General features: G+C 39.9%; 2 protein-coding genes across 2 annotated transcripts; both read right to left on the bottom strand.

Annotated features, from left to right (window-relative positions):
- Positions 1-20,090: 20,090 nt before the first annotated feature.
- On the bottom strand, positions 20,091-23,298 carry LOC122655450 (MDIS1-interacting receptor like kinase 2-like). The gene is made up of 2 exons (XM_043849647.1): positions 22,230-23,298; positions 20,091-20,553 (listed from the first exon to the last, which is right to left on the bottom strand). The coding sequence occupies exons 1-2, from the start codon at positions 23,296-23,298 to the stop codon at positions 20,216-20,218; spliced, it is 1,407 nt and encodes a 468-aa protein (XP_043705582.1). The 3' UTR covers positions 20,091-20,215.
- Positions 23,299-23,306: 8 nt separating this feature from the next.
- LOC122655449 (probable leucine-rich repeat receptor-like protein kinase At1g35710) lies at positions 23,307-24,296 on the bottom strand. The gene has a single exon (XM_043849646.1). It carries the CDS (start codon positions 24,294-24,296, stop codon positions 23,307-23,309), a length of 990 nt encoding a protein of 329 aa, XP_043705581.1.
- Positions 24,297-25,227: the final 931 nt, after the last annotated feature.

Genomic DNA, 25,227 nt, shown 5'->3' with positions numbered 1-25,227 from the left:
CAGTCAAGCAGCATTCTAGTTGAGTAGACATGCTTATGGCAGTGCAGGCAGTGACTGGATTGTGTCCTCACCATCCCTAGTAGTTCTTACAGTGTTCACTACGGCAGTGATATCATTACAGGGGTATGACAGTGTATACAGAGGTCCTATAGTGTTTGGGAGTCATCCAGGGGCATTTTGGTCATTTGACAGTGTCGTGGCGTGTTGGCAATGATATTGGAGCATCCGGGGATTATGTGGCAGCATGAGATTGTTCATTGCAGTGTTTGGATGCCTTATACAGCCTTGGGTGAAGGCTAGGTGCATTAAGAATGTTGATTTTATAGGTTTCCGCACTAGCAGCTTGTTTGTCGGTATTTTTTGAGGGTATATTGATAGAACTGGGTGGAGTATTCCACATGAATATTTTAGTTCGTCGAGTCCTCTTTCCATCGGTTTAAACGGTTCGTCAATCCGACTTCAAATGAGGGAGTTATGATTTTTTCCGTTTGGATGCGCAAATTAGAAGCAAATCTGAAAAGTTGGATTTCAAATTTTGCTCTCGGCCAGCAGCTTAAGATCACTTTTTGGTCTCAGGGGTTTAAATGCAAATAAATTTAATTAATGTCTATGATGACATAAATAAGTGAGGTTAGAGGAGCTCTTTTTGAAATTATCAAAGTTGAAGAGATTTAAAAAAAAAGGAAATCATTACTCTCCCATGTGAAGGTTGTGAATCGATGAGTTAAAAAGCTTTTCAAAAAATCTTTGATTCCATTTAAAAGCTTTTGATTGGTTCTTCAAAAAACACTTTGGAAACTATGCCAATCTCTCTCTACCTTAAGAGAAATACTTTAATCAATGCTTGATTGAAGATTCTTTTTATGTAAATTCCATTAGTCCATCTAAAAAGGGCTATTTAATCTTTTACTTGATCTTTTGTACAAAGAAGAGAGAAATGGTTCTTCTTCTTCTCTAAGTGAAAAAGAAGCTACAGAACGGTGGAGAGAAATATAGAAGAACAAAGGAGAAGGAAAAGGAGAGGAAAAGAGAAGGAAGGAAGAAGAAAAAAAAAGGGGTTGCAGCCCTAAGCCCTAAGAGGTGTTGTATGCATCTATGATTTGAGTCTCCCTCTCTATCTCATGTCTCCAACCCTTCCTTGATGCCATTGATATCCTGAAATCATAGAACTAGAACTTCTTTTGGTGGTTGTAGCCAAGAAGGAAGAGGGAAAAGAGAAAAGGAAGAAGAAACAAGAAGGAGAAAAGAAGAAGAATGAAGGAAGGAAGAAAGAAAGAAAGAAGAAGAGAAGAAAAAGAAGTTTGAAGCCTCATCCCAAGCCCCATCTCAGATTTGGTGGAGGAAACAAAGAAGAAAGGAAAGGGGAAAAGAAAAGAAAAGAAAGAGAAAAAGGAAAGGAAAATAAGAGAAAAGAAAGGAAAGGAAGTGAAAGGAAAAGAAAGAAAAGGAAGAAAACAGTGGTTTCCCACACTGCCAGTAACCACTCCAGGACTCCAGTGACAGAGCACACTTGAAGATTCCAGTTCTCTATCAAATTGGGAGAAATTGAAGATTCCTGTGAGCCACCAAAGTTGCCAGACTCCATCACCGGACATCAGTGATCAGAGACAGTGCATGGTTGTGAGATTTTCTACACTTTATTGCCTGTTGTGTTTGATATACTGTATTTTCATTGCATATGCTAGCTAGGTTATACTGCCATAGACCTATGCTATGTGGATTTCATTGTAGGACATTTGTATAAGCCCAATTGTTTTTATTGAGTTGTGCAGTTGCATCTGGACACAGTGTTGGTTACCAGTGGGTGCTGAAAAAATCATTGGGGGTAACACCCTTGTCTCTATACTTAGGGATAGAAGCAGGTCGGATGTCCTGAGTCATAGGTGTGACTAAAACATCATCTGCCGTGGGTGCGGCCTCTCAGTTTTATGTTGGAAAAATTATTGATGAGTAGATGCTGAGGTCCAAGTGACCATTACTCCGTGCATATAGGCAACTTGCCGAAGCACGTATTTCTCTGTGTTGTGGATGCTTGCTTGCTTTGGTTAGAAGTGCAATTTTGTAGGATGGGTGTACACACCTGGTAGAGCCTTTGAGTCTGGCTGGGGTGTGTATACGACTTTGTGGCTTGTATTCAGATCCTCCAGTTGTGATTGAGTCAATGTGCTTGAGTGAGGGATCTCCAACAGTTGACATAGCAGCTCTTGGCAGCACTTTGTTTAGCAGCTCTTGGCAACAATATCAGTGACTGTGGTTGTATGAGACTGAGTCAAGATTGCTTTTAGAGTATGATTGTGTGCCTGTGTGTCTTTTGAGAAGACTGTGTGGGTTGTTGTGGTAAGTGTTAAAGATCTCAACAGGTGAACTAGGAGTGAAACTGTTGAGGGAAAAGATTTTTAGAGTCCACTGATTCACCCCCCTCTTAGTGGCCATCACTGTTCAATAGTGATCAAGTAGAGATCTCTTACCCTTTAATTAAAGCTTTTTTATATGGCCCAAACCCACTTTAACAAACAACAATTCAACACTGGTGGAATCACCTTCAACATTTCTACCAAAAGAAAAGAATCACCTTCAACAATCGGGCCCGAGTTAAGGTCCTACGGATCCATCCCAGGATTTGAAGACAACACGAAGGTATCAACTTTGAATCAGCAACCAATGCAAAGTCTATTGATTCCTGATGCCGACACGGAGTTTCAAGTGAAACCCGACTCGAAAATTCAAATCCTAGTTTGTAAAATAGGAAAAAAGGAGGAGCTCAAGCCTACCTAGAGAGGTGTAGAGAACAGCCGTGAGGTAGCAGCCAACAGTCCTTCCAGATGGTGTTTGGTGAGGCATCCAATGATGCTGGGCTGCTAGGTGCACGGGGATAGATGTGCATAGGGCCCAACGTGCATCCTAACGTGTCCAGTAACCCAGGTTCGTTGGATGTCTCACCGGACAAACTCTAGGCGTTGGGCACACATGAGAGGAGCCAAATCCCTGCTTTTTTTTAGATACATGTAATGCTTGTTTGTTTCATGCATCATTTACTTCCACAGTTTGATATTTCACCTCAATAATGAAAGTAAAAAATAGCACATATTCACGCATTGGATATAAATCTAGAGACAAATCAAGTTCACATATTATTTTGTAGAGAAAATGCTTTTTCTTTACAAGGAAAATGAGAAAAGAATTTGTAGTAAATTAATGGAAAAAGGTTGTTCCGCCTATCTTCTTGGGTTCAGCTTTGTGATTGATGTATATCGTTAATTTATCCAACCATATACCTAAGGCTCCGTTTGGTTGCAAGGGGAATTAAAAGAAAAGGGAAGTGAAATTTTCATACTTAAAAAAGGAATTTTTTTAATCATTACCCCATGTGACACCATGTGACAATATATCTAACTCCAAATCATTCCATATTTGGTTATTAAATTTCACTTTACTTTGTGTTGCGTCAAGAAATCGTCGAGCGGTCCTGCGAGTGCCGTCACCTGCAAGTGGACCAAGGGGTCAATAGGTATGATTTCGGCCTAGGGCTCTCCGATGCCAAAGTTAGATCTCCTGAGCAAACAGATGAATAGTGACTATTCAATATGAGTTCAGATGTCCCCCTTAAGGGTGGTATACCTTGCCTTTTATAGTAGTGTATGGCGGTGTGGCGAGTCCCAGTTTGATGGCGAGTATGCCGTTGAATGGATAGAGGCCCTGGGTAACAGGGCTCTATCCTGATTGGCCATCTCCCCGCGGGATGGAGTGTCCTGGTGGTATCAAGATCCTTAGCGGATAGATACACGCGTATGGTGATAATGTTATTGGTGCTTCAATCCGTCTGGATGACGTGACTTCTAAGCGGTGGCCTAGAGTCCTGGTGGTAGCATAAGTCTGTAGTGACATGATTGGGTCATAGACGAGCGGCCTCGGTGTCCGTGTACATCACGTCTGGTCCACGATGGTGAGCCTGGGTGCAGGCCGCGCCTGGTTGAGAGGCCGCGCCTGAGCGCTGGCCGCGCCTGGATGGGACCCCCAGTTGGTTCTCCTTGGTTTGGGTTGCTTTGTGACAAGTGGCAGCCGCTGATTGGTTCGGTGAATCTTGGATGTATCACTTTGCATCCATTTCCCTATGATTTAAAATGTAAAATAAATATTACATGTAAAATGTATCTTTCCTAGATATAGTAAAAAATTTAAGTAGTTTATACATTCACATGGGGTAATGATTACAAAAGTTTCATTTTTAAGTTTAAAAAATTCCCTTTCACTTCTACAAAAGTTTCATTTTTAAGTTTAAAAAATTCCCTTTCACTTCTACAACCAAACGGAGCCTAAATAAATAAACAAAACAAAACAAGCCAAAATTCTGAGGTTTTTTGTCCTTTTCAAAAAATGAAGAAAATCTCAACGATTGATCTCTATCATGTATGTTCTCAATCATCTCTTATAGAGTAGTCATTATAGATGGGGAAGGGTTCTCTGAACCACCGGGTTATCCCAAGGCAAGAAAAAGTGAAAAGAAAATGTTTGAAAATTAAACGAGTGACATAAATTAATCTTTGCTTTCATCATAGTTTTTGTTTTATTGTAATTTTTTTTTGACTAGGCCATGAAAAATTGTCAGATTGTGTACAAGTCTAAACTCTAAACAACATCAAAAGGTGATCAGAGTTTTCATGACCTGTTTTGCAAAATTTCTAAAATGGCAAAATATGAAAAAGGTTTGATTACAAGAACATAAAAACAAGATTAGTATAAAAATGAACTATCCTATACTGTGCGTCGCAATTTTCATTTTCATTTTTTAACCCTTCATAATCTCATTTCTTCAGTTCTAGTTTTTATTTCTCTTACTTCCCTTTCCAAGGATCCAGGTAGCTGATTCCATTTAGTTAGGATAAAACTGAATTTTTGTTATAAAAATAAGAAAAAATTACTTCAACATCCCCTAAACTATTGCTCTTTTTCTTACAATACCCAACATACTTTTCAAATAATTACTTAATGCTTTTCAAATAATTACTTAATGCCCTGGAACCTGTTGGTCTGTTGTTAGTGCTCAAGTGGAAATCAATGGAACAAGATAAAACTTCTCTACAACATTACTCTCCACCCCTCATATATTTTTCTTTCAATTTCTAATTCAGTTTTGTCCATTGTTCAATTTCCTACCATTCTTGTTCTGGAAAACCAGAGTGAAGGATCATAATAAGCAAAAACTCGTTTATAACCTTGTAGCTTCTTTACCTTTAAATTGATAATCTTCACATCCCGGGTAAAGAGGTTTGGGTCTTGTACACATAACCATTGTGGATTGAAAAATCCATGGACTAAATCCACATTTCTTTTTTTTTGTGAAAACACATATAATGGTGAAAATGTAATTATCAAAAAATATTTAAAACTATAAGATGAACTGCATCATATACGAAATCCTCTTCAAAGCCAAGATATGTCATTAATAGACATTGTACAGGATCCTAGTGGATTCGAACCACTATCCTCTCTCACCAAACCAATACTAGGCTTGAGCGCTCTTGCCACTTTTGAGCTTAAGGATCCACTAAAGTTCAACTTCAAGTAGTGCATAACAAGCAAGACACCAACGCAAAAAATATTGTGGTCATGTTAATATCAGAGTGAAAATAGCCAGGCGAATACCACTTAATATTTTCAATTAAACCAATAGTTTTCTTGTTAAAAGATTAAACAAATATTATGCACAGCGACAAATTTTCACTTAACAAACAAACGAGCAAAATGAATTCATGACTGGATTTTATTGTCGCATTCAGGTCGTCTACGGTGCAGCTGCCTGGACCACGCACACAATGAGCCACGCCCCCAATGACCGCTTAAACATTTGGACAGAGATAAGGAGATCTATGTGCTCAGGCCGATATGGGCAAAACGCCGTAGAAGATCTGGATCCGTTATTCTCACCCTGAAGAATACCTATGAACCATCTCAATTTACAATTTACATGGCCTTGAGTTGGCAGTCCCCCGCAAAAAATTATCACCTCAATTTACCTGCCCAACAATTTCCTCAATTCCTCTAATAAAGAGGAGGTGAACCTTACCTGGACAGTGTGTTTGGGCAGAGTGTAGGATGGTCATTTTCACCCTGAGATGGAATTGAGGAAATTGAAGATCAAACCAATTGAAGGGAAAAAGATCCGTCCCCCGCGAAGCGAATCGAGGGAATAACAAAACTTGATAGACAGGGTCCCTCAACTTACTACATTCAAAATTATAAAGGCAAGGGAAAAAGTGGGAAAAAATAAGGATTGATACAAATTTGGTACAACAATGAAGAAATTTCAATTTTGTGGAGATTTCATAAACAAATAGATCTATAGTGAAGAAATTGCAACTGTTTTGCTTGAATCAATACGAAAATATTTCAAAAGATATAAAAATCCATTTGAAATTTCAAATTTTAGAATATATTCTCTATATCAAATTAAACAAATTCCAAAATAAAAATCAACCCAATATATCATACCAAATCAGGCCTTAACTGTTACATTTCGTATACAAAAGAACCAACAAATAACCAGAGACAACTCTTCGTAGTTTCAATCAGGCATCAGGTGTTATATTTCGGATAGAATTGAATTGTGAAAAGCAATAATAAAATAACAAAAGAATCTACCATTAACCAGAATCAACTCCTCATAGTTTCATTTGCCACAAAACTCAAACCAATTAACAATTTAACATATAGCGACAGAGGAATAAATAATAAAATTTCAACTTCCCAAAACAAAAGTTAAGCAGAGGAAGGAAATGACGGACAATTACTTAAAAAACGAATAACAGAAGCTTATCTTGATAAAATAATGATTCCCAATGAAGTTCACCAATAATAATATCCGCCTGATTTATAGACCAGAAAACTAGGTAGAAGGAAGCCACCGTGCCATCAGCAGTGTAAGAATCCCGCTCCGCTCTTACAAAATCAACGCCTTGTTTGATCAGTTCTGTAACGTCACCTACTGTAGAAAACCTTGTTCTTGCGCACCAAAAATAGAGCTCCATGAAAATAGCCAAAAATGATCAATTCGCTACCTATAAAATCTCTAGACTGGCAACTTCAGACTCCCAATTATATACAATAATTCCCTTTACAAATCGATCCATCAGAAAAGCCGAATGTTTACGAGACGAGCAAAATTAAGAATTTAACTGAAATAAATATGAAAAGTGCTAAACGATGAAATTTATACTCAGAATCACATGTTGTGTCCTTCTCATGGTAATTATTAAAGCTTGGAAACACTAAAAGTTGAATTCTATTTAGGTTGAACCCCCTGGTTGAGGTAAGGATCCTGTGTTACTGGTGGAATAGAAATTTGAAACATGAAATCGAAGAGGAGTGATTGTTCTTAGGATACCATAAACAAGATCAAGTAAATTGAATTGAACAATGGAATTGATTTACCATATTTACCTCTAGTATAATCATCGATAGGCTCTTCTTTGAGATCACTGGTTAGGATCTTAGGATCTCGTGCTTCCGTTTGATCACCGAGTTACACGCATATCGTCCGAGACAGGTTGTAACAGGAAAAGGCCAAAAAGAATAGAGGAGACGGCACACCAAAGGAGAGACCCCGGGCTAGAACCCCGTGCGATCTCCCCAAAAAAAACAAGACTTTTTATTATTTTTCTTCTTGACCTGCCAAGCAAGCGCACCTGACATGGCAAAGGTCCGATGACAAAGAGGATTCGACACATGCCCTTTGGCTATGTTCCAATCTCTTTTACATCTTTCAGCAACCTCTCAACCCTCACCTCAATCTTCTCTCTCTTCCCATCCCTGGGACAAACTGCAACAACATCGCTGTGCCGTGAATTACAGAGCTTCCCAACCGATCAACATAAACCTCGCAGAAATTCAATCATCTCCATTACTCAAACGTCGAATGATTCGCGGAAATAGCGACAGTTTCACAAAAGAAAGCACCGCGCAATCTACTACGGACTTCGAAATCCAGAATCGCTCCAAAGGCATGAAGTAATTCGCCATAGTAGATCCTGCAAAAGAAAAATCACAAAGAAAAAAAACAGATATCCAACCTCTAAATTAAATAAAGGGAAGAACAATCACCAATATAAACCGCTTTTCCCCAAAGATCGACCTTGATCCGCTTAACCTCCAGCGATCATAAGATGAACAGATCAACTAAAATTCAGAAACTACTATCTAACTTCGGCAAACTGCTAATCGATTGCTTCGTTGCATCAGAAATCACAGAAGATAGAAAAGGGGGAAAAGAGATTTGAAAAAGACGAAAAAGAAAAGGTATCAAAATTTAAACAAACAGGACGAAAACTCAGAGATCTGAATGAATCCGAAAAAATAAATCGAGGAAGAACAATGAACACAACCATATTTAATCTAAAATCTCAGAAGATAGAAAAGGGGGAAAAGAGATTTGAAAAAGACGAAAAAGAAAAGGTATCAAAATTTAAACAAACAGGACGAAAACTCAGAGATCTGAATGAATCCGAAAAAATAAATCGAGGAAGAACAATGAACACAACCAAATAAAAACCTAAACAGAAAAACGTTGAGAATCAAGTAAGGATATAAGAGAACGATGGACAAAAAGTAATAAGACTGAACCCTAATTTATAGAAATCCTAGAACGAATGAACGTATGCTGATGAAGAAGCAGTTTCAGATCGACGGCTTAGAATAATAGACCACCAACGTAGAGAAGACGTTGCCATGTTTTCCTTGTTAAGAGATCGACGGTAGTTATCTTCGTACATACCTATCTACTTTTATTCAAACCGATGGATTGTCGACACGTGTTAACGATAACCGCTACTGACAGATGTGTCTTTAAGGCCTTCCGCACGCAAAATTTGTTGACGCGTATAATGACGGTAACCGCTGTCATGTGAATCACGCCATTGTCTCTGGCCTACGGCTACCCGGTATTCCTTAATCTAGAAACTTCTCATCCATTTTAACATAGTTGTAGTGCGTATTAATTGGACAAATTTTGCCTTGATTGCCGAGAAAAAGTAGTTTTTTTTACTGTTTTACCCTTTATCTTTACCATGTCATTGATACAGTATTGGCAAGATATTGGGATTGATAACTAACAAAACCCTTATGTACTGATACCAAATAATTAACGATATCACAAATAAAGGGGTTCAAGAATGCCTGAACTTAGGGGTGTAAGTTTAGCCCTGTCAGTCCGAACCCGCCCTAAGCCTGAACAGGGTCTGGGCTAGATTTTTCAACCCTAAGGGTGGATTAGGGTTCGATTATTCAAGCCCAAGGTCAGGATTGGGCTAGGGTAGGATTGAGACCTCAGGTTGAGCCCGGCCTGACCCAATCCGAACCTGATTTTAATTTTGACTTTTTTAATGTGGTTTTACCGCTTTAACCTTTTTGCCCTTTGATCATTACTCTTTACTTATTTTTTTTTTTTGGTAAAGATAATTAATTTACTCTTTACTTTTTACTTCAACTTTCAATGTTTCACTTTTATCGAAAAAAATGGAAAAAATTTTCATACATGGTCGTGTAAGCCATCTATGTGAAAGGGTCTCTCACAAACTCACAAAAAGTTGAAAAAGTCATAAATCCCCCCCCCCCCCCACCCCCATGAATTAATGCCTTGAAACTTCCACTCTCTCATATAAGGTTTATATGACCGTGGATGAAAACTTTCCTCGGAAAAAATTGTTTTAGTTTCCCAATTTTTTCCATTATTTGGCTTTTACTCCATTTAGGATTTTAGGGTTTAATTTTTTCACTTTGTCGCCTCTCTCCCAACTCCTCAACCGAGACTTGCCTTACTCTCCCAAGTCCCTGCACCCTTGCCACTGCGCTCTGACTTTTGGCTTCTACAACTCTTCGAATCTTGTCTGCTAGCATTTGCAACTCAAGAGCAGAGCTTCGTGTGCTTCCTTTCGTGTTTGATTAGGTGGGTTTTTTTAACTTTCTTCTTTATTAACTATGTATTCTGCCTTATCGTTTGGCAGTTATCTCCATCTCTTGTCAAATTTTGAGGTTTTTATTTAAGATGGTTACTTATCAAAAAAAAAAAAAAAAAATTTCTAAAGATGGAGTGTGACCAACCCAGTACTTCCATGAGTCTATATCTCTCCTCCTAGTCGATAAAAGAACTCTTCCACTTTGCTTGGTGTGCTCCCTTCCTCCTCCGTCTGGAGTGCCTGAAAGTTTGCTAAATCCTTTCACCCTCCTGTCTTCTGTGTTTTTTGCTTCATGGACTCATCTCCGCTACCTTTGCCACCTATTGGTAGCCCTCATATTCTGAATAATCGAGAGAGTCCTACAAATGCTTCTCCGGATGAAGAAACGTCAGAGGATATGACGACGTCTTTACAGTAGATGATGAACTTGAGGACAAGATTATCCACAGTGAATCTCTTACGCTGGTTGGTCACATCCTTACGGGGAGACGCTACCATAAACAGGCTGTTACGGCACTGGTTAATGCTTGGAATACATCTTCTCCGGTTCTGGTTTCTCTCTTTCGTGCTGATACTTACTTATTCAAGTTTGTGCATACAATGGATCTCCATAATATTCTAGAAGAAACCCCCTGGTCAGTAGCTGGAAATCTTACTGTTTTGGGACGATGGAGTGCGACAAAGGACTGGGCTTTCTCGACTACAGATATATGGGTGCAGTTTCATGATCTACCGGAGGAGCTTTTTGATCATGATCTAATGGTCAAGCTGGCTAAGAAAGTGGGAATAGTCTCAAAACTATTATTCATCGATCTCGGGTGTTAGAGGTGGACAGAGAATTAGGTATTATCGTGCTCGTACCAAGATCAATATTACAAAACCTCTTAAGAAGTTTGTAAAGATCAGAAGAAGGGAGGGAGTTGATCAAAAAGTGGATCTGAGATATGAGAGACTTCCCATTTTCTGTTACTTTTGTGGAAGAATAGGCCATGATGAACAACGCTGCAGAGTTCTCTTCGATGAAGAAGCCAGGCATCATGCAGTCCACTAATGCGAGAGACCTGTCCCTTGCATGGAGTTCCCGAGACGTCTATTCCCGCCTTCCCTTCACTGCCCAAGTCCAGATGCTCACTTGATTGAGAGCGCAGTGATTATTCTGGCGAAGGCATCGACTGATGGTGCTCAGGCTTCCTCTTCTCGGAGGCAGAACCGGCGACAGCATGAGATTGCCAAGGTGGACGGTGCTGGCCCTTCAGCGATCTGTTTCCTTCGAATTTCCAGGGATCCTATACGGAATCTCAGGCAAAAATCCCCTTTTCACGCACTATTGTGTCTCAGTTACCTTCTGTGGATTTATCCCATCCCATACTTGTCCCCCCATCAAATCCCAATGATCACGTTGACCCCACTCCTTCGCCCTTTCTAAATATAGCCCCCCTCAACGTGACCCCCCCATATCAGCCAAATTTCCCACCTTCCATGCAAAATGTTGAACAGCTACAAACCCATTTACTCTCTCCTTTCTAACCTATCCCAAACCCCTGAGCTAGCGCAAATGTTATCCTCTGTACTCCCTAGTATCTCGGGTTGCTCTTTGGGTAATTTGCCCCAGTTAGCTTCTCTCTCTTCGTCAGCTCTCAAGGTGATGGATCCCTCGAATCAACCTATCTTAAACCCTGACTCGGGCCACTACCCTCACAACCGGGTTCCTTCTCTGCCAGCCTAACCAGAGCGTAGGGTGCAACCACTGAAGAGAATTAGGCTGGATACAGGGGAGGTCCCAGATCATATGGAAGCTGAATCAAGTCATGGTGCCACTGTTGTTCTTGATCCTTTTTTAGAGGATACCCCCGTGGAGGCTGGAGAGTACCAGCTCCACGGGAAGCAATGAAGATAGTTGGGTGGAACTGTCAGGTGTTGGGGAGCCCCTCGACAGTTCGTGCGTTGTTTAATCTCCTCAAATCTGATAGACCAGATATTCTTTTCATCATAGAGTCGAAGAGTAAAAGAGCTTCAATGGAGAAGATTAGAAGAAATCGAGGTTTCGATCACTGCAATACGGTGGAGCCAAGTGGATCCTTGGGTGGTCTAGCGTTGCTTTGGAAAGATAATGTCTCAGTAAATGTTCTCTCAGCCACTAAAAATTATTTTGATGCTGCTGTAAGTATGGTTGATGTCCCTTCTTTTTTCCTTACGTGTGTTTATAGAGACCCCATTAGACACAAACGAAAGCTGGTTTGGGACTATATTTCTGCGTTAAACCATCATGGCAGTCGCTGGGTTTGACTAGGGGATTTTAATTCATACTTATCTTGGCATGAGAATGTGGGTGGATCTCAGAAATGTCAAACATGATGGAGAGGTGTTTAGAGACTTCATTCAGGGCTGTAGTTAGGGGTGTCAATCGATCGGTTCCGGTCGGTTTCGGTCGGACTTAATCGGGCCCCCCTAATTTGAAACCTTGCACCGTTCCCGATTGCTTATATAATTGGTCATTGAAAGGTTAGGCATGGACATGGTGACATTCGGTCGGTCGGTTATCGGGCCATATTCGGTGCAAGATCAGGGTATCATACCGGCGAGCTTCAAAGGACACAAAATGCTCATAAGGGGTCCCATATTATTCTACTTGTAGAGATTGAAGAGCTTCTCGATTCTATCAACTTCAAATGAAATCCACCTCATGCTGTCCACCATACTCTAGATGAAGAGACGATAATGAAGTAGAAGAACAAAAAAAAAAATGAAAATTAGAGAGACTAAAGGGGGTTTGCCAGAGGTTTTGATTTCTCAAGTGAAAGTGTTTTGTGTAGAAGTGATCTGTGCTTGTACTACATAGGGAGGTAAAGACAGATCCAAACCTCTCTCGTATTCAACAAGCATTGCAAAACCTCTACAAATCAATTATTCTTTCCTCACATATGATTCCTTCTTAGGGTTTCGTCATAGTTGGAACAGGGAGGGAGATAACCCAGATCTAAGAGAGAGAGAGAGAGATGGGTTATGGGGATATGGATTAGGTTGTGGTGGGGCAATTTAAAAGTAAAAAGTAAAAAGAAGTGACGTGGGTGGAGTGTGGGAGAAGATTATTTTAAATTTATAATATATTATATCACATCCTTTATCTTCACCATTACATATTATATATTAGAATTGGAGAAATGTACTGAATTTGAGCCATGGCGGTTGAAAGTTTAATATTTTAATGCATAGTGTATTTACTCATTTCATAAAAAATGACTTCATTCATGCGTTCGGTCAGGTCGGTCGGGCGACCGTCTGCCCTCTCTTATGCACCGGGAACGATAGATTAAAAATTGGTCGGTTTATAAGCTCGGCACATTGAAGAATCGGTCGTATCAGTTACAATTTTTCATCAGCCAGTACCGGCCGGGTCTACCGGTGCCGGCCAGGTATTGACACCCCTAGCTGTAGTTTTATGGATCTGGGTTACCATGGTTCCACTTTTACCTGGAATAACAGGAGGAAAGGGGCTCCGAATATCAGAATCAGGCTTGACAGAGTCCTATGCAACTCGACTTGGAGACAAACCTTTGAAGAGGCTGCAGTTTTCATCAAGCAGGCTGTTAGCTCGGACCACTGCCCCATTTTACTCAACACGGATGGAGGTCGTAGCAGAGGTAGAAGCCCTTTCAGATTCGAGTCTATGTGGACCTTGCACGAGGATTTTAAGAATGTGTTGCATAAGGCTTGGACCATTCTCGTCTCTGGATCATTTTCAAATCAGGCGTTGAGAAAAATAAAAAATTGCCAAGGGGTGTTTAAGAAATGGAATAGGGAGGTTTTTGGCAGCATTACTGAGAATATTAAAGACCTTAAATTACAGTTGTCTCATATTCAAAGTCTGCCGAGGTCCTCTTATTCTCAAACCAAAGAAGTTGAAATTCAGAATCTCCTTGACATTGAATTACTTAAAGAAGAGGAGATGTGGCGTCAAAAATCGAGGGTGGATTGGCTAAAGGGTGGAGATAGGAATACTGCTTTCTTGCACGTGACGACTTTGAAGAGAAGACACAGAAATAAAATTTTGAAATTAAAGTCTGCTTCAGGGGAGTGGTCTTCCTCGGAGGCTGAGGTGTCAGATATTCTTTGTAACCATTTCCAGTCCCTGCATTCATCTGAATCCTTAAATAATAATGTCCTCAATTTGGTCTTGGATGCGGTGCAACCGATTGTTTCGGATGATCTAAATATTACTTTGTGTGCTGCCCCTACTCTTGAAGAAGTCCATAAAGCTCTCTTTGCTATGGTCCCCTTGAAATCTCCTGGGCCTGATGGGCTCTCTCCTATTTTTTATCAGAAATACTGGAATGAGGTGAAAGAAGATCTCTTTGGTCTTGTGGAAGAATTCTTTAGGACTGGTATGATACCTAGAGAATTAAACAAGACTTATATCTGCCTCATCACAAAGGTGGCAGTTCCAGAAAATGCTGATCAGTTGAGGCCCATTAGTCTTTGTAATATTGCTTTCAAGCTAATCACAAAGATTATTGCAGATCGTCTTAATGGTGCTTTGGATTCAATTGTCTCTCCAACCCAGTCGGCTTTCATCCCAAATAGGCTTATCTCTGACAATATCTTGGTGGCACACGAGCTTTTTCATTACATAAATAAGCATAAAAAAGGAAAGGAGAAGTTCCTGGCTTTGAAGTTGGACATGTGAAAGGCCTATGCCTATGATAGACTGGAGTGGAGGTTCGTTGAAGGTATGCTTCGCAAGCTGGGTTTTAGTAACTATTGGGTGAATCTTGTGATGACTTGTATTACAAGTGTATCCTACAACTTACTCATTAATGGATGTGTCAAAGGTGCTGTTACCCTCTCTAGAGGCATTCGCCAAGGGGACCCTATCTCTCCTGCTTTGTTTATTCTTTGCTCTCAAGCCCTTACTACTGTTATCAAACAGGCTGAGGAGGCTGGAACCCTTAGGACGGTTAGGGTCAGGCATCGAAGTAACCCCATTACCCACCTCCTTTTTGCAGATGACTGCTTATTGTTTGCTCGAGTAGACTTGCAGGAAGTTAATTCTCTTAAAGACTGTCTAGATTTGTACTGTGAAGCTGCAGGTCAAGCAATCAACTTTCAAAAGTCTAGTCTCACTTTTAGTCCAAATACTCATGTCAGAATCAGAAGATGGTTTGCTAGAATACTCAAAGTGAAACATGGTGATGGTCCCTCAAAGTACTTAGGCCTTCCCTCTTATTTTGGTGTTTCGAAGAAGGATGCTTTCAATGAGATTAAAGAAAAGACTCTTAGTAAGTTTCAAGGTTGGAAAGAGAAGCTACTATCCCATGCAGGAATGGAAGTGCTTTTAAAGGCTGCGGTTTCACCTATGGCAAACTATGTGGGTTCCCATTTTAAATTGCCCGCTTCTTTTCATAATTCTGTGGCAAAGGTTTCTTCTAGCTTTTATTGGGGAGATTCTGAGAAGAAACAGCAAATTCACTGGATGTCATGGCAGAGGTTGTGTAGACCAAAGTCGATCCAGGGGAGGTCTGGGGTTTAAAGATTCAAAGCTTCAAAATAAAGCTTTACTTGTAAAGGCTGCTTGGAGATTGTGGCCGGCTCCTGAGTCTCAATGGGCAAAGTTCCTAAAATCTATTTATTTCCCCAACTGTGATTTCTTGGTGGGGAAGTTGGGAAGCCGTCCTTCTTGGGGATGGAGAAGTCTCCTCTTGGGCCGTGATACCCTTCTCGAAGGACTTGTGTGGAAAGTAGAGGCTGGCAATGAGATTGACATTTGGAATGATAGGTGGATTCCCTCTTTACTAAATTATAGGATGAGTTATCCTAAACCCGAACACTGCTCTATTTCTTGGGTGTCTGATCTTATTGATCCGGGTAGTAGACAGTGGAAAGTGGATCTGATTAGAGAACTTTTTCACCTTGTGGAGGCTACAGAAATTTTAAAGATCCCTCTTAGCTTTTTCCCAAGAGAGGATAGAAGAATTTGGGGGGCAACTTCAAACGGCAGGTTCTCAGTCAAGTCCGCTTACAAGCTGCTTGCGAAGAGAGACGAAGAGAAAAGCAAAGCAAATGCTTCTACTTCAAAGTTCAGAAGTTGGGAAGGCACCTTAGATTCTGTTTGGAATAGGATTTGGTCCATCCAATCTCTCCCAAAAGTTAAAGCTTTCCTGTGGAGGTCGTGCAATGAAGCTCTAGCTACAGGACCAAACTTGGTGTTGCGCAAGGTTCAGGTTGATCCCTGCTGTCTCAGGTGTAATGCTCCTTCAGAGACTGGAGACCACGTCCTATTTGATTGTCCTTTTACGAGGTGCGTCTGGTTTGGTTCCCCTCTTTAGTTCTCCCCTCCTATGGTTGAGCCTAGCTTGGCTGATTGGTTACAAAGCTGGGATAGCTGGTTTCGTGAGGATAAGAAGGTGGCTAGGTTGGCTCTCTCTAGAGCTTCTTTTATTTGCTGGTACTTGTGGAGAGCTCGCAATGAGCTGGCTTTTAATGGCAAGGTTTGGACTCCCACTGAGGTCATTATGCTCGTAGAGAAGGCGTTCTTGGAGTTTGTTGCTACTATTCCTGGCTTTTCGTCATCCAACAATGGCAGTGATTTAAACCCAAATGTCTATTTTTAGCATTGGTTTCCTCCCCCGATTGGGACAGTAAAGGTAAATTGTGACGCTGCCCTTTCCAGAGTAAACATTGGAGGTGGCTTGGGTCTGATCTTGAGAGACCATACTGAGTCGCCTATTTTAGCCCGTTCTATCCCTTCTCATTTCGGAACCATCATTCAAGGGGAGGTTCTTGCTGTGCGAAGTGGTCTCTCAGCAGCTTTGGAAATGGGTTTTGAAAATGTTATGCTGGAATCAGATAATCAAGAAGTAGTTCTTTACGTCCAAGGTGCTAAGCCTGCTTGCGCTGAGGTTGAAGATTTGGTTTTGGATGTTCTTTGGCTGGCTTCTCAATTTTCAAATGTCTCTTTTTCTTATATTCCTAGGACTATGAATAATATTTCGGATGTCCTAGCCAGGAAGGCCCTGTCAACTAGGCGTACGACAGATTGGCCACTTTCTTTTCAGTGGCTTCACGACATGTGTGTCGTTGAGGCTGCTGGTTGTACTCACCCTCCTTCCCATCAGCAATATCCCCCTTTACCAAAAAAAAAAAAACTTACCAAAAAAAAAAAATCTAGGATGGTTACCTAGCTTTCTTCCATTGGTCCGATCATTTTTCAAGACAGAATAGGGTACATTCTTCACAAACAAAACTTACTCTACTACCTAGTAAATACTTCTCTACAATCTTTTATTTTCATCAAATCATGCCTTTATGTACTGCAACGATTTAGAAACGTATAATAAATGAAAGAAACTATACACGACTGTAAGTACTCTGAACCTCATATCGATGCACTATCAATTGTCATATAATATATACAAATAAACTTGAGGTCATGCCTAAGTTCTGTTAATAAACAATCACTGATAAACAGTTGTAGCCTTCATCATTAATTTGCAGTTTTGCTTGTGCTATTTAGCTATAGAATTTCCTGTTACCAAAATGGCTAGGGGAGGACTGTATATTATTTGATTCGTTGTGCCTTTTGGGCATATATTACTGTGATTTAGAGAACATGTGTTTCACAATTTTTAAATGCATAGGAGGACAAAAATGATTAAAAAAAAAAAAATCAGGGTCAAAAAGGGTCAATTTGGCCCTGACAAAATCAGGGTCAATCAGGGCCAACCCAAACCAACCCGGCCCGATCAGGGTCAATCAGGGTGGGCCTGGGCTGGGCTGGCTGGGCCCGACAGGGTTGGGCCTGGGTTGAGTTTTTTAGACTCTGAGTCAAGGTCAGGGCGGGCCTGGGTGAAGCTAAAGGGTTCCAGGGTTGGCCAGGGTTTTGAAAAACCCGGCCCAACCCGGCCCTATTTCACCCCTACTTGAACCCAATACCTCTTGGAACTTAAATTAAAGGGTAAATCACAGATCACCCCCTAGTTTTCAATCGAAACTCAGATCACCCCCTGATTTTTGAAAAAACTCAAATCACCCCTAGTTTAGACCCCAAAATGATAACATAGTCCCTAACGTTAGTTTTATGCTATTAAGTGATGATGTCAGCCAATTAAATAAATTTAAATCCGTAAATTACCCTTGACCAATGTTGAAGATGAAGGAAGGGTAGTATTGTAAATTTAATTCTAATATTTTAGTACAAGGGTAAAATAGTCCTTTCACACCAATAACTAACAACAGACTAACACCGTTACTATAGAGGGGGACATTTGAGTTTTTTTAAAAACCAAGGGGTGATCTGTAATTTACCCAAAATTAAATTGCACCCCCCCCCCACACACATTAAAACTATGTGTGGGGCTGATATATCATAAATGCCCCTCATCCAATTTTCAAATTACAAAGGGGTTCCCTCATTTCCTGAAACCGCACTCGGGCAGTAGGGAACACCCACTCCCTCCAAAATTCGCAAGCTAGTGCAATTGTTCTCTCTCTCTCTCTCTCTCTCTCTCTCTCATGAACTAATACCCCGTCTTGCACCATCATTGGTGACGCTCGCTAGCTTACAACATACGATCGGGTGCGGTCATCCCTCTCCCTATCGACACCTATTTTGGCATAACAATGCAATTCTACATGGGAAACAGCTAAATCTTCAAGTAAAAGGAAATACACTTCCATAATTCTACTACTAACAAAAGAGGAAGTTTTCCTTCAGCCACAATCAAGGAAGCAAGGAACTCGGATGGTGTTCAAAGGGCATCAAGGAACAAGCAAGGAGTGTATTTATAATTGTAGAGGGGTGTGTGCACTCCCAAATTCGTGTAAGAATGTTGGGTTTGATCCAAATCGTCGGTAAATGTTGTCTTTGTATTGATAATAGGTGTTTGGTCAAGGTTATGGCTAATGGGGTGTGGGCAAGTGATTTATTGTCAATAGAGAGGTTTCTTGGGGCCTAAGGAAGCCAAAATACGCATTCAAGTTGCCTAAATTGGGCTTGATCGCAAAAGGAATCGAAATCGGAGCTAAACATGGCAAGTTTGAACTTCTCGGATTTGCACAGAGTCAACATTGAACTGAGGTCGAGTCAACATTGAGTGGCTGTCGATGAACAACTCTCGACATCGAGGGGGATGGCTTGGATGTCGGTGTAAGAATTCTGAATGTCGAGGCAAGTTAGACAGTAGGAATGCTCTACTTGACATTGGATGGAGATGGGTCGATGTCGATGGAAAATTGGATCGATGTCGACTAAAGGTCTCTGAGTGTCGACTTGGACTTCGGTACCGACAGGAAGGAATTGGGCAATTTCCCAAGTTCTGTATATTAGGCAAATAAATATTATTTATTGAGATAAGATGTATTATAATGTGTCATTATAGATACACCTTGTTATGATAAATGCATGATTTAAGTCTCTGATACACCCAAAAAAAAAAATCCAAAATTAATCCTCATCATTCGGTTTGGAATATAAGCATTCTTGGTCAAGAATGATCATGTTTTATGAGAAGGGATGAAATAATTATTTGTATAACAAGACTTTATGATGACATACTGTTAGGATTTTCCCAAAATGCGACGAGTGTAGGCTTAATTAATTATCGGATCGATCATTGATGGGGATCAAGAAATACAAGGGCTGATGTGGCATGCTACTATTTTATTGAGATGGACCGGACCGGCCTGGCCCATTGTGGAAGTGGGTTAGGGTTTGGGGAGTATTATAAATACTACTGATGAGGGATCCTTGCAGTCACTATTTTCTCTTTTCTCTTTTCTCCACAAGAAAGGGAGCTGTGGGAGAGTCTAGGAGACTGTAGAAGATCCCCATCGTGGATGTCCGAGATTATTCAAGGACTTGCATTTATTCTTAACGGATCATTGCTGCGATTGGATGCGATCTTATCTGTTCTTCATCAGCACACGTGGGTGCCTGGTACACTTTGCTTTCCATGCTATTTGATTCAATCATGTTCTAGTAATCTGTATGGGGACGGAATCGGGTTTGACAAAACCCTTGCTTGTTCTAACACATACTAGTTACAGTAAACGATAATCCATTTTGAAGAACAGGTTCCATTGATTTTTGTTTTTTATTTTAAGAAACAATATGCTTAAATCTTTAACATGGAAATACCAAAAAAAAAAAAAAAAAAAAAAAAAAACAATTTAAGAAAGAAACTAACAATACTTTAAATACAACATGAAAACACCTTAGCAATCTACAATCCACTTCAATGAAACTATATGGATTTGATTTTATTTCGAGGTGCCTAATTACCACAATGAATTTGTGTAGAACAGTTGCCATCAGGGTTTGTAGGGCTTCCTAGTTTCTGAGACACATATTGCATAGTTGGACGAGATTTTGGATTGGTGTGCAAGCATGCAATTCCAAGCATTATTGAGAAAGTTAGATCTTGTGCTACCAATTGTGTTGGTGGTGGGAGATGTGAGTCTAACACATCCTTTAGTATAATGTCTTTTGCATTTAGAAAGGATAATGAAGAGTTGAGTTCACCCGGATGCTTTCCCATAATTATCTCTAGTGCCAATACCCCAAAGCTATAAACATCGCATTTTTCTGTCACAACCATTGTATAAGCAAGCTCTGAAAAGTGGGGAAACAAAAAGATTAAAAAAAAAATAAAATTTAAGATTCTTCATATAATCTTATGAAAACATTCAAATTACTAATTCAAGAAATATGTAATATTTGACAACAGTAGCAATATTTTAGTAGAGAAATGAAAATACTAACATGAAAAGGAGAATACAGAGCCAACATCAATCAGCTAGAGGGATAAGAAATTCCAGAGGGGGAAGCAATTTCTTGGTAATCATGTTTGGACGTTTGTAGATTTTTTTTAAAAATTTTCTGTTATGTTTCTTTGTGGGGCTGGGAAGGTTGATTGGCCTATTTATGGCTAGACTTGTACTATTAGAAGGGTTTCCACTATAGTGTTAATTTCTAAAGGGATCACATCTTCTTTTGTTGGTGCCTTGTGGATCATCCTACCAAGACCACTATGTTATTGGAATGTAAATGAGGTTGGAATGAGAGTTTACCAAGTTAGACCAGCTAGTATGTAGTTGCCTGAGCACCTCATAAGATATTGGATTTTAGGCTTGGGCTAACCATTGAAAAACATAAAAATCTGAGCTCATCCCTGAATTCCAATCTCCAAGAGCATGGATTTTGTATTGATTATTACCTCCACTACGAACCCTCCCTACACTGTTCCCGGATTCCCTAGTTGGGATAAGCAATCCTCCACAACAAACAACACATGCTCTCTCTCTTAGATTAATCCAAAAAAAATTGACCAACTAGCAAATGAGAGAAAAGAAGACTGATCGAGATGGACACACAGAGACATCTACCAAAGGGTTGCCTTTCAGAAACATACACCATGGAAACACCACCACAACTCCGTTGCCAATGCCAATTTCATGCACGGAAGCATTGATGAGAGTGCCTTATCAAAAGTCCGAAAAAATCAGGGGAGATAGCAGAAAACCTAAAAGTTCATCATTTGATACAAGAAAGAGGGGGCTACAAGGAAATCCACATCGCTTCTCGGATTAGCGCCCTACAGTCCCCTGCTGTTACGAGATCCAGATTGACGTTGGAAAGGCTGAGCATTGGGTGCCATGGATTCCACCTCTCCAACAACAAACCAGAGATGAAATTGTTGGAGAGAACAAGAGATTGAAGCTCTGAAGCGTGGGAGAGAAAGGGCAGGGGTTAAACAGAGGGAGAGAGATTGACTGAGCTCGTCTGCAACCTCTTCCGGCATTTTTGCTTGAAATTTCTTATTCTCAGTTGGAGCGACGTCTCTCACTCTTGCCCCTCTATGACATTACATCAGTAAACTGTTTATTACATTGCCACTTCATTGTATATAAGGGCAAAATAGTTTGGTTACAAATTCTGTTTGGTTACAAACAGACGCAGCCAAAATAAAAATACTAGAAAAGTAATGAAAATCAGGAAGATAAACAGAACATAGATGATATGTTATAAAGTTTATGGTTTTGGGCATCGGCCATTGTGGGCACTTAAACCTGATTGAAATGATTCCTAACAACCCAACAAGATTTCTTGGCCCATAACTCTATCAAACTAAAGTTGGGTTGCAGTTATTAAACCAATTAATTATAGTCTGCTAGGTTCATCTGGAAAATAATTGAACTTTTGGGGTAAAAATGATTGAACGGTCCAAATATTATCAATATTCTTAGAATTATAAGCATGAAAAAAAGGAGGAATAGATGGTAACTTGCCTGGAGCAATATATCCATATGTGCCTGCAAGTATAGTGCGGTTCGATGAATTAGGATTTTGAAATCTAGAAGTTCCAAAGTCAGCAACATGAGGCTCGAGATCTGCATCTAACAAGACATTGTTGCTCGATATGTCTCGATGAATTAATGGTAGTGTGCAATCATGATGCATGTAAGACAAAGCATGAACGAACCCTTTGATGACATTTATACGTTTATTCCAATCCAATTCCACGGCTTCTGCTTCATTTCCAAGAACATAAGCTAAGCTTCCCCTTTCTATGTATTCGTAAACTAAGAAATTACACCTTGGATGGGAGCAAAATCCATAAAGTTTCACGATGTTCCGATGCCTTATTCTTGTTAATACATGTATCTCATTGGTGAAGCTCTTCTCAAAGATTTTCTCTTCAGCTTCTAGGCGATGAAGCTTTTTCACAGCTACTACTTTCCCTGTAGGTAGCTTTGCTATGTAAACACTCCCATAGCCTCCGGTGCCTATGCAATATCTAATGTCAAATTCTTCTGTAACTACCATGATATCATTATATGCAATCGTCCCGTCGTAGTTCCTTATGGAAAATATATCTCCATTTTGTTGTGCCGTTGTTGTATCAATGATAAAATTCTTCGACTTTCGTTTCAAGAGGAACCGGACAATAACAATTACAAATGCAACAAATATGATGATACCAGAAAGAGATATAATAATGGGAACCTTGACTTTAAGCCTGTTCTTGCTACCTCTACATGGGAGGTTCCAATAATAACTACACAAACCTTTGTTATTATTCCATGATTCTGGCGGAGTTTCCAAAGCTATTTCATCAGGAACAGGACCCTCCAAGTCATTGTAGCGCATGTCTAAATCCATGAAAGTTAAATTGAGTTTCTTCATCTGTGCAGGTATTGGACCATTTAACTTGTTGTGTGAAAGATAAAGTAGTGTTAACCGATCCAAATATCCAATTTCCATAGGGATTGAACCGGTAAGGTTATTTCTATTTAGGTCTAACTCATTTAGATTTCTCAAATTCCCAATCTGTGGAGGTATTGAACCAGAAAGCATGTTACTTCCTAGTCGCGCAACTCTTTTAGATTTTCCAAATTCAATATCTGTGTAGGTATTGAACCAAAAAGCATGTTACCTCCTAGGCCCAACTGATTGAGATTTTTTAGGTTTCCTATCTCCGGAGGTATCGAGCCATTGATACTATTGTCAGAGAGGTACAACTGATTGAGATTTTTGAGGTTTCTTATCTCTCGAGGTATTGAGCCAGTGATCCAATTGTAAGAGAGGTCCAACTGATTTAGATTTCTCAAATTCCCAATCTGTGGAGGTATTGAACCAGAAAGCATGTTACTTCCTAGTCGCAACTCTTTTAGATTTTCCAAATTCAATATCTGTGTAGGTATTGAACCAAAAAGCATGTTACCTCCTAGGCCCAACTGATTGAGATTTTTTAGGTTTCCTATCTCCGGAGGTATCGAGCCATTGATACTATTGTCAGAGAGGTACAACTGATTGAGATTTTTGAGGTTTCTTATCTCTCGAGGTATTGAGCCAGTGATCCAATTGTAAGAGAGGTCCAACTGATTGAGATTTTTGAGGTTTACTATCTCTCGAGGTATTGGGCCATTGATTCTATTGCGAGATAAGAAGAGATGGGTAAGTTTGGAAAGCATACCGATGTCGTCTGGGATGGTTCCCCAAATTCCTGTGGTAGGGTTACCGAAGTAGTATCCATCATTCCAACTGAGATCGAGACGAACTAGATATTGGAAAGAAGAGAAATTCAATCTATCGAGCTCAGCAACTACGAAGGAATGTGATAGGTCTAACACTGTTACTCTTCCCACTGCATTGCAAACTATCCCCTCCCACTTACATGGCCTTGTATCATTTGCATTCCAGGAATCAGGAAAGTAAGAACCACTAGCCTTCCAGTTGAGTAGAGCCTTGGCTTCTTCTTTTGGTGCTATTGTTGTTGTTGCAGGGCTTACAATGGTGATCAAAGAAACCCAAACAACTATTTTCATTACAAATGTAATGAAGGACGACGCCATGGGAGAAGAGAACAATTGGATTCTGATTATTTGGCTTATCAATTAAATTCTATCCTTAATTCCCTTCCATTGGTCCTATAAATAAATAAATAACATCAAAAAAACTTTGTTTATCGTTGTGATTCATTTAAAAATCAAAATTGCCGGTCAAGTCAACATCATGTGTTACCTTTTATTACGAAATGGAAGCAGCTATGAAGGTTTCACCTACCAGATGGAGACCACACCGAACTGCTGCCTTGAAGGTTGATGATTTTCTTTAATTATACCTGACTACGCGTTTGATCGATCCATTGTGGTTGTTAGATGTTGTTGTTTTCTTCCCATCCAATTAATTAGTCCGGGTCCATCTTCCCCAAAAATTTGGTTTGGTTTTCAATTTTCAAGAATCGGGATTGGATCGGTCAATTTTAATCCATATTAATTTATAGGGAAATTTATGAAACACCCCCTAAAAATGGATCGAAACTCGGATCACCCCCTCTACACTAACGGAGTTAGTCTGCTGTTAGTTATTGATGTAACAAGACTATTTTACCCTTGTACTAAATCATTAGAATTAAATTTACAATATTACCCTTTCCTTCATCTTCAACCTAATTTCATCTTCTTTCTCACACCTGTAAGTTCGCCGGAGAATCGCCGGAGAAAAAAAAAAACAAAAAAATCAAGAGATAACGGTCTCCATTGGAAAATTTTGGGGTTTTGATTTAGTTGGAAACGGTATATGGCCGGAGGCCATATCCATCAAGAAAACCCTAAATCTCATATTTTTCAAAAGCCCAAGAAGCAAGAATTGTAGCTTCCCCAATCCACTTCAAATCCCATGATGCAAGCCGTCGCAAACCAACCTGTATCAGTTGCTAGTGAAGCAAGCGGCAATGCATTCCAGTTCTATTCAGAGTTACATGTATAATTTATCTCCATCTAA

Source organism: Telopea speciosissima, chromosome 3, assembly GCF_018873765.1.
Source record: "Telopea speciosissima isolate NSW1024214 ecotype Mountain lineage chromosome 3, Tspe_v1, whole genome shotgun sequence".
NCBI classification, from domain to species: Eukaryota; Viridiplantae; Streptophyta; class Magnoliopsida; order Proteales; family Proteaceae; genus Telopea; species Telopea speciosissima.
This window is presented reverse-complemented; position numbering and strand designations above follow the sequence as displayed.

Bases quoted from the DNA above. Each gene is read 5' to 3' on its own strand.
- LOC122655450 (XM_043849647.1), bottom strand. From the start codon at position 23,298: ATGCTTTCTGGTTCAATACCTCCACAGATTGGGAATTTGAGAAATCTA. The intron at 20,554-22,229 runs GCAAGTTACCAT...CCCACTTTTCAG, and splicing joins ATATGGATATATTGCTCCAG to AGCTTGCTTATACAATGGTT.
- LOC122655449 (XM_043849646.1), bottom strand. From the start codon at position 24,296: ATGGCGTCGTCCTTCATTACATTTGTAATGAAAATAGTTGTTTGGGTT.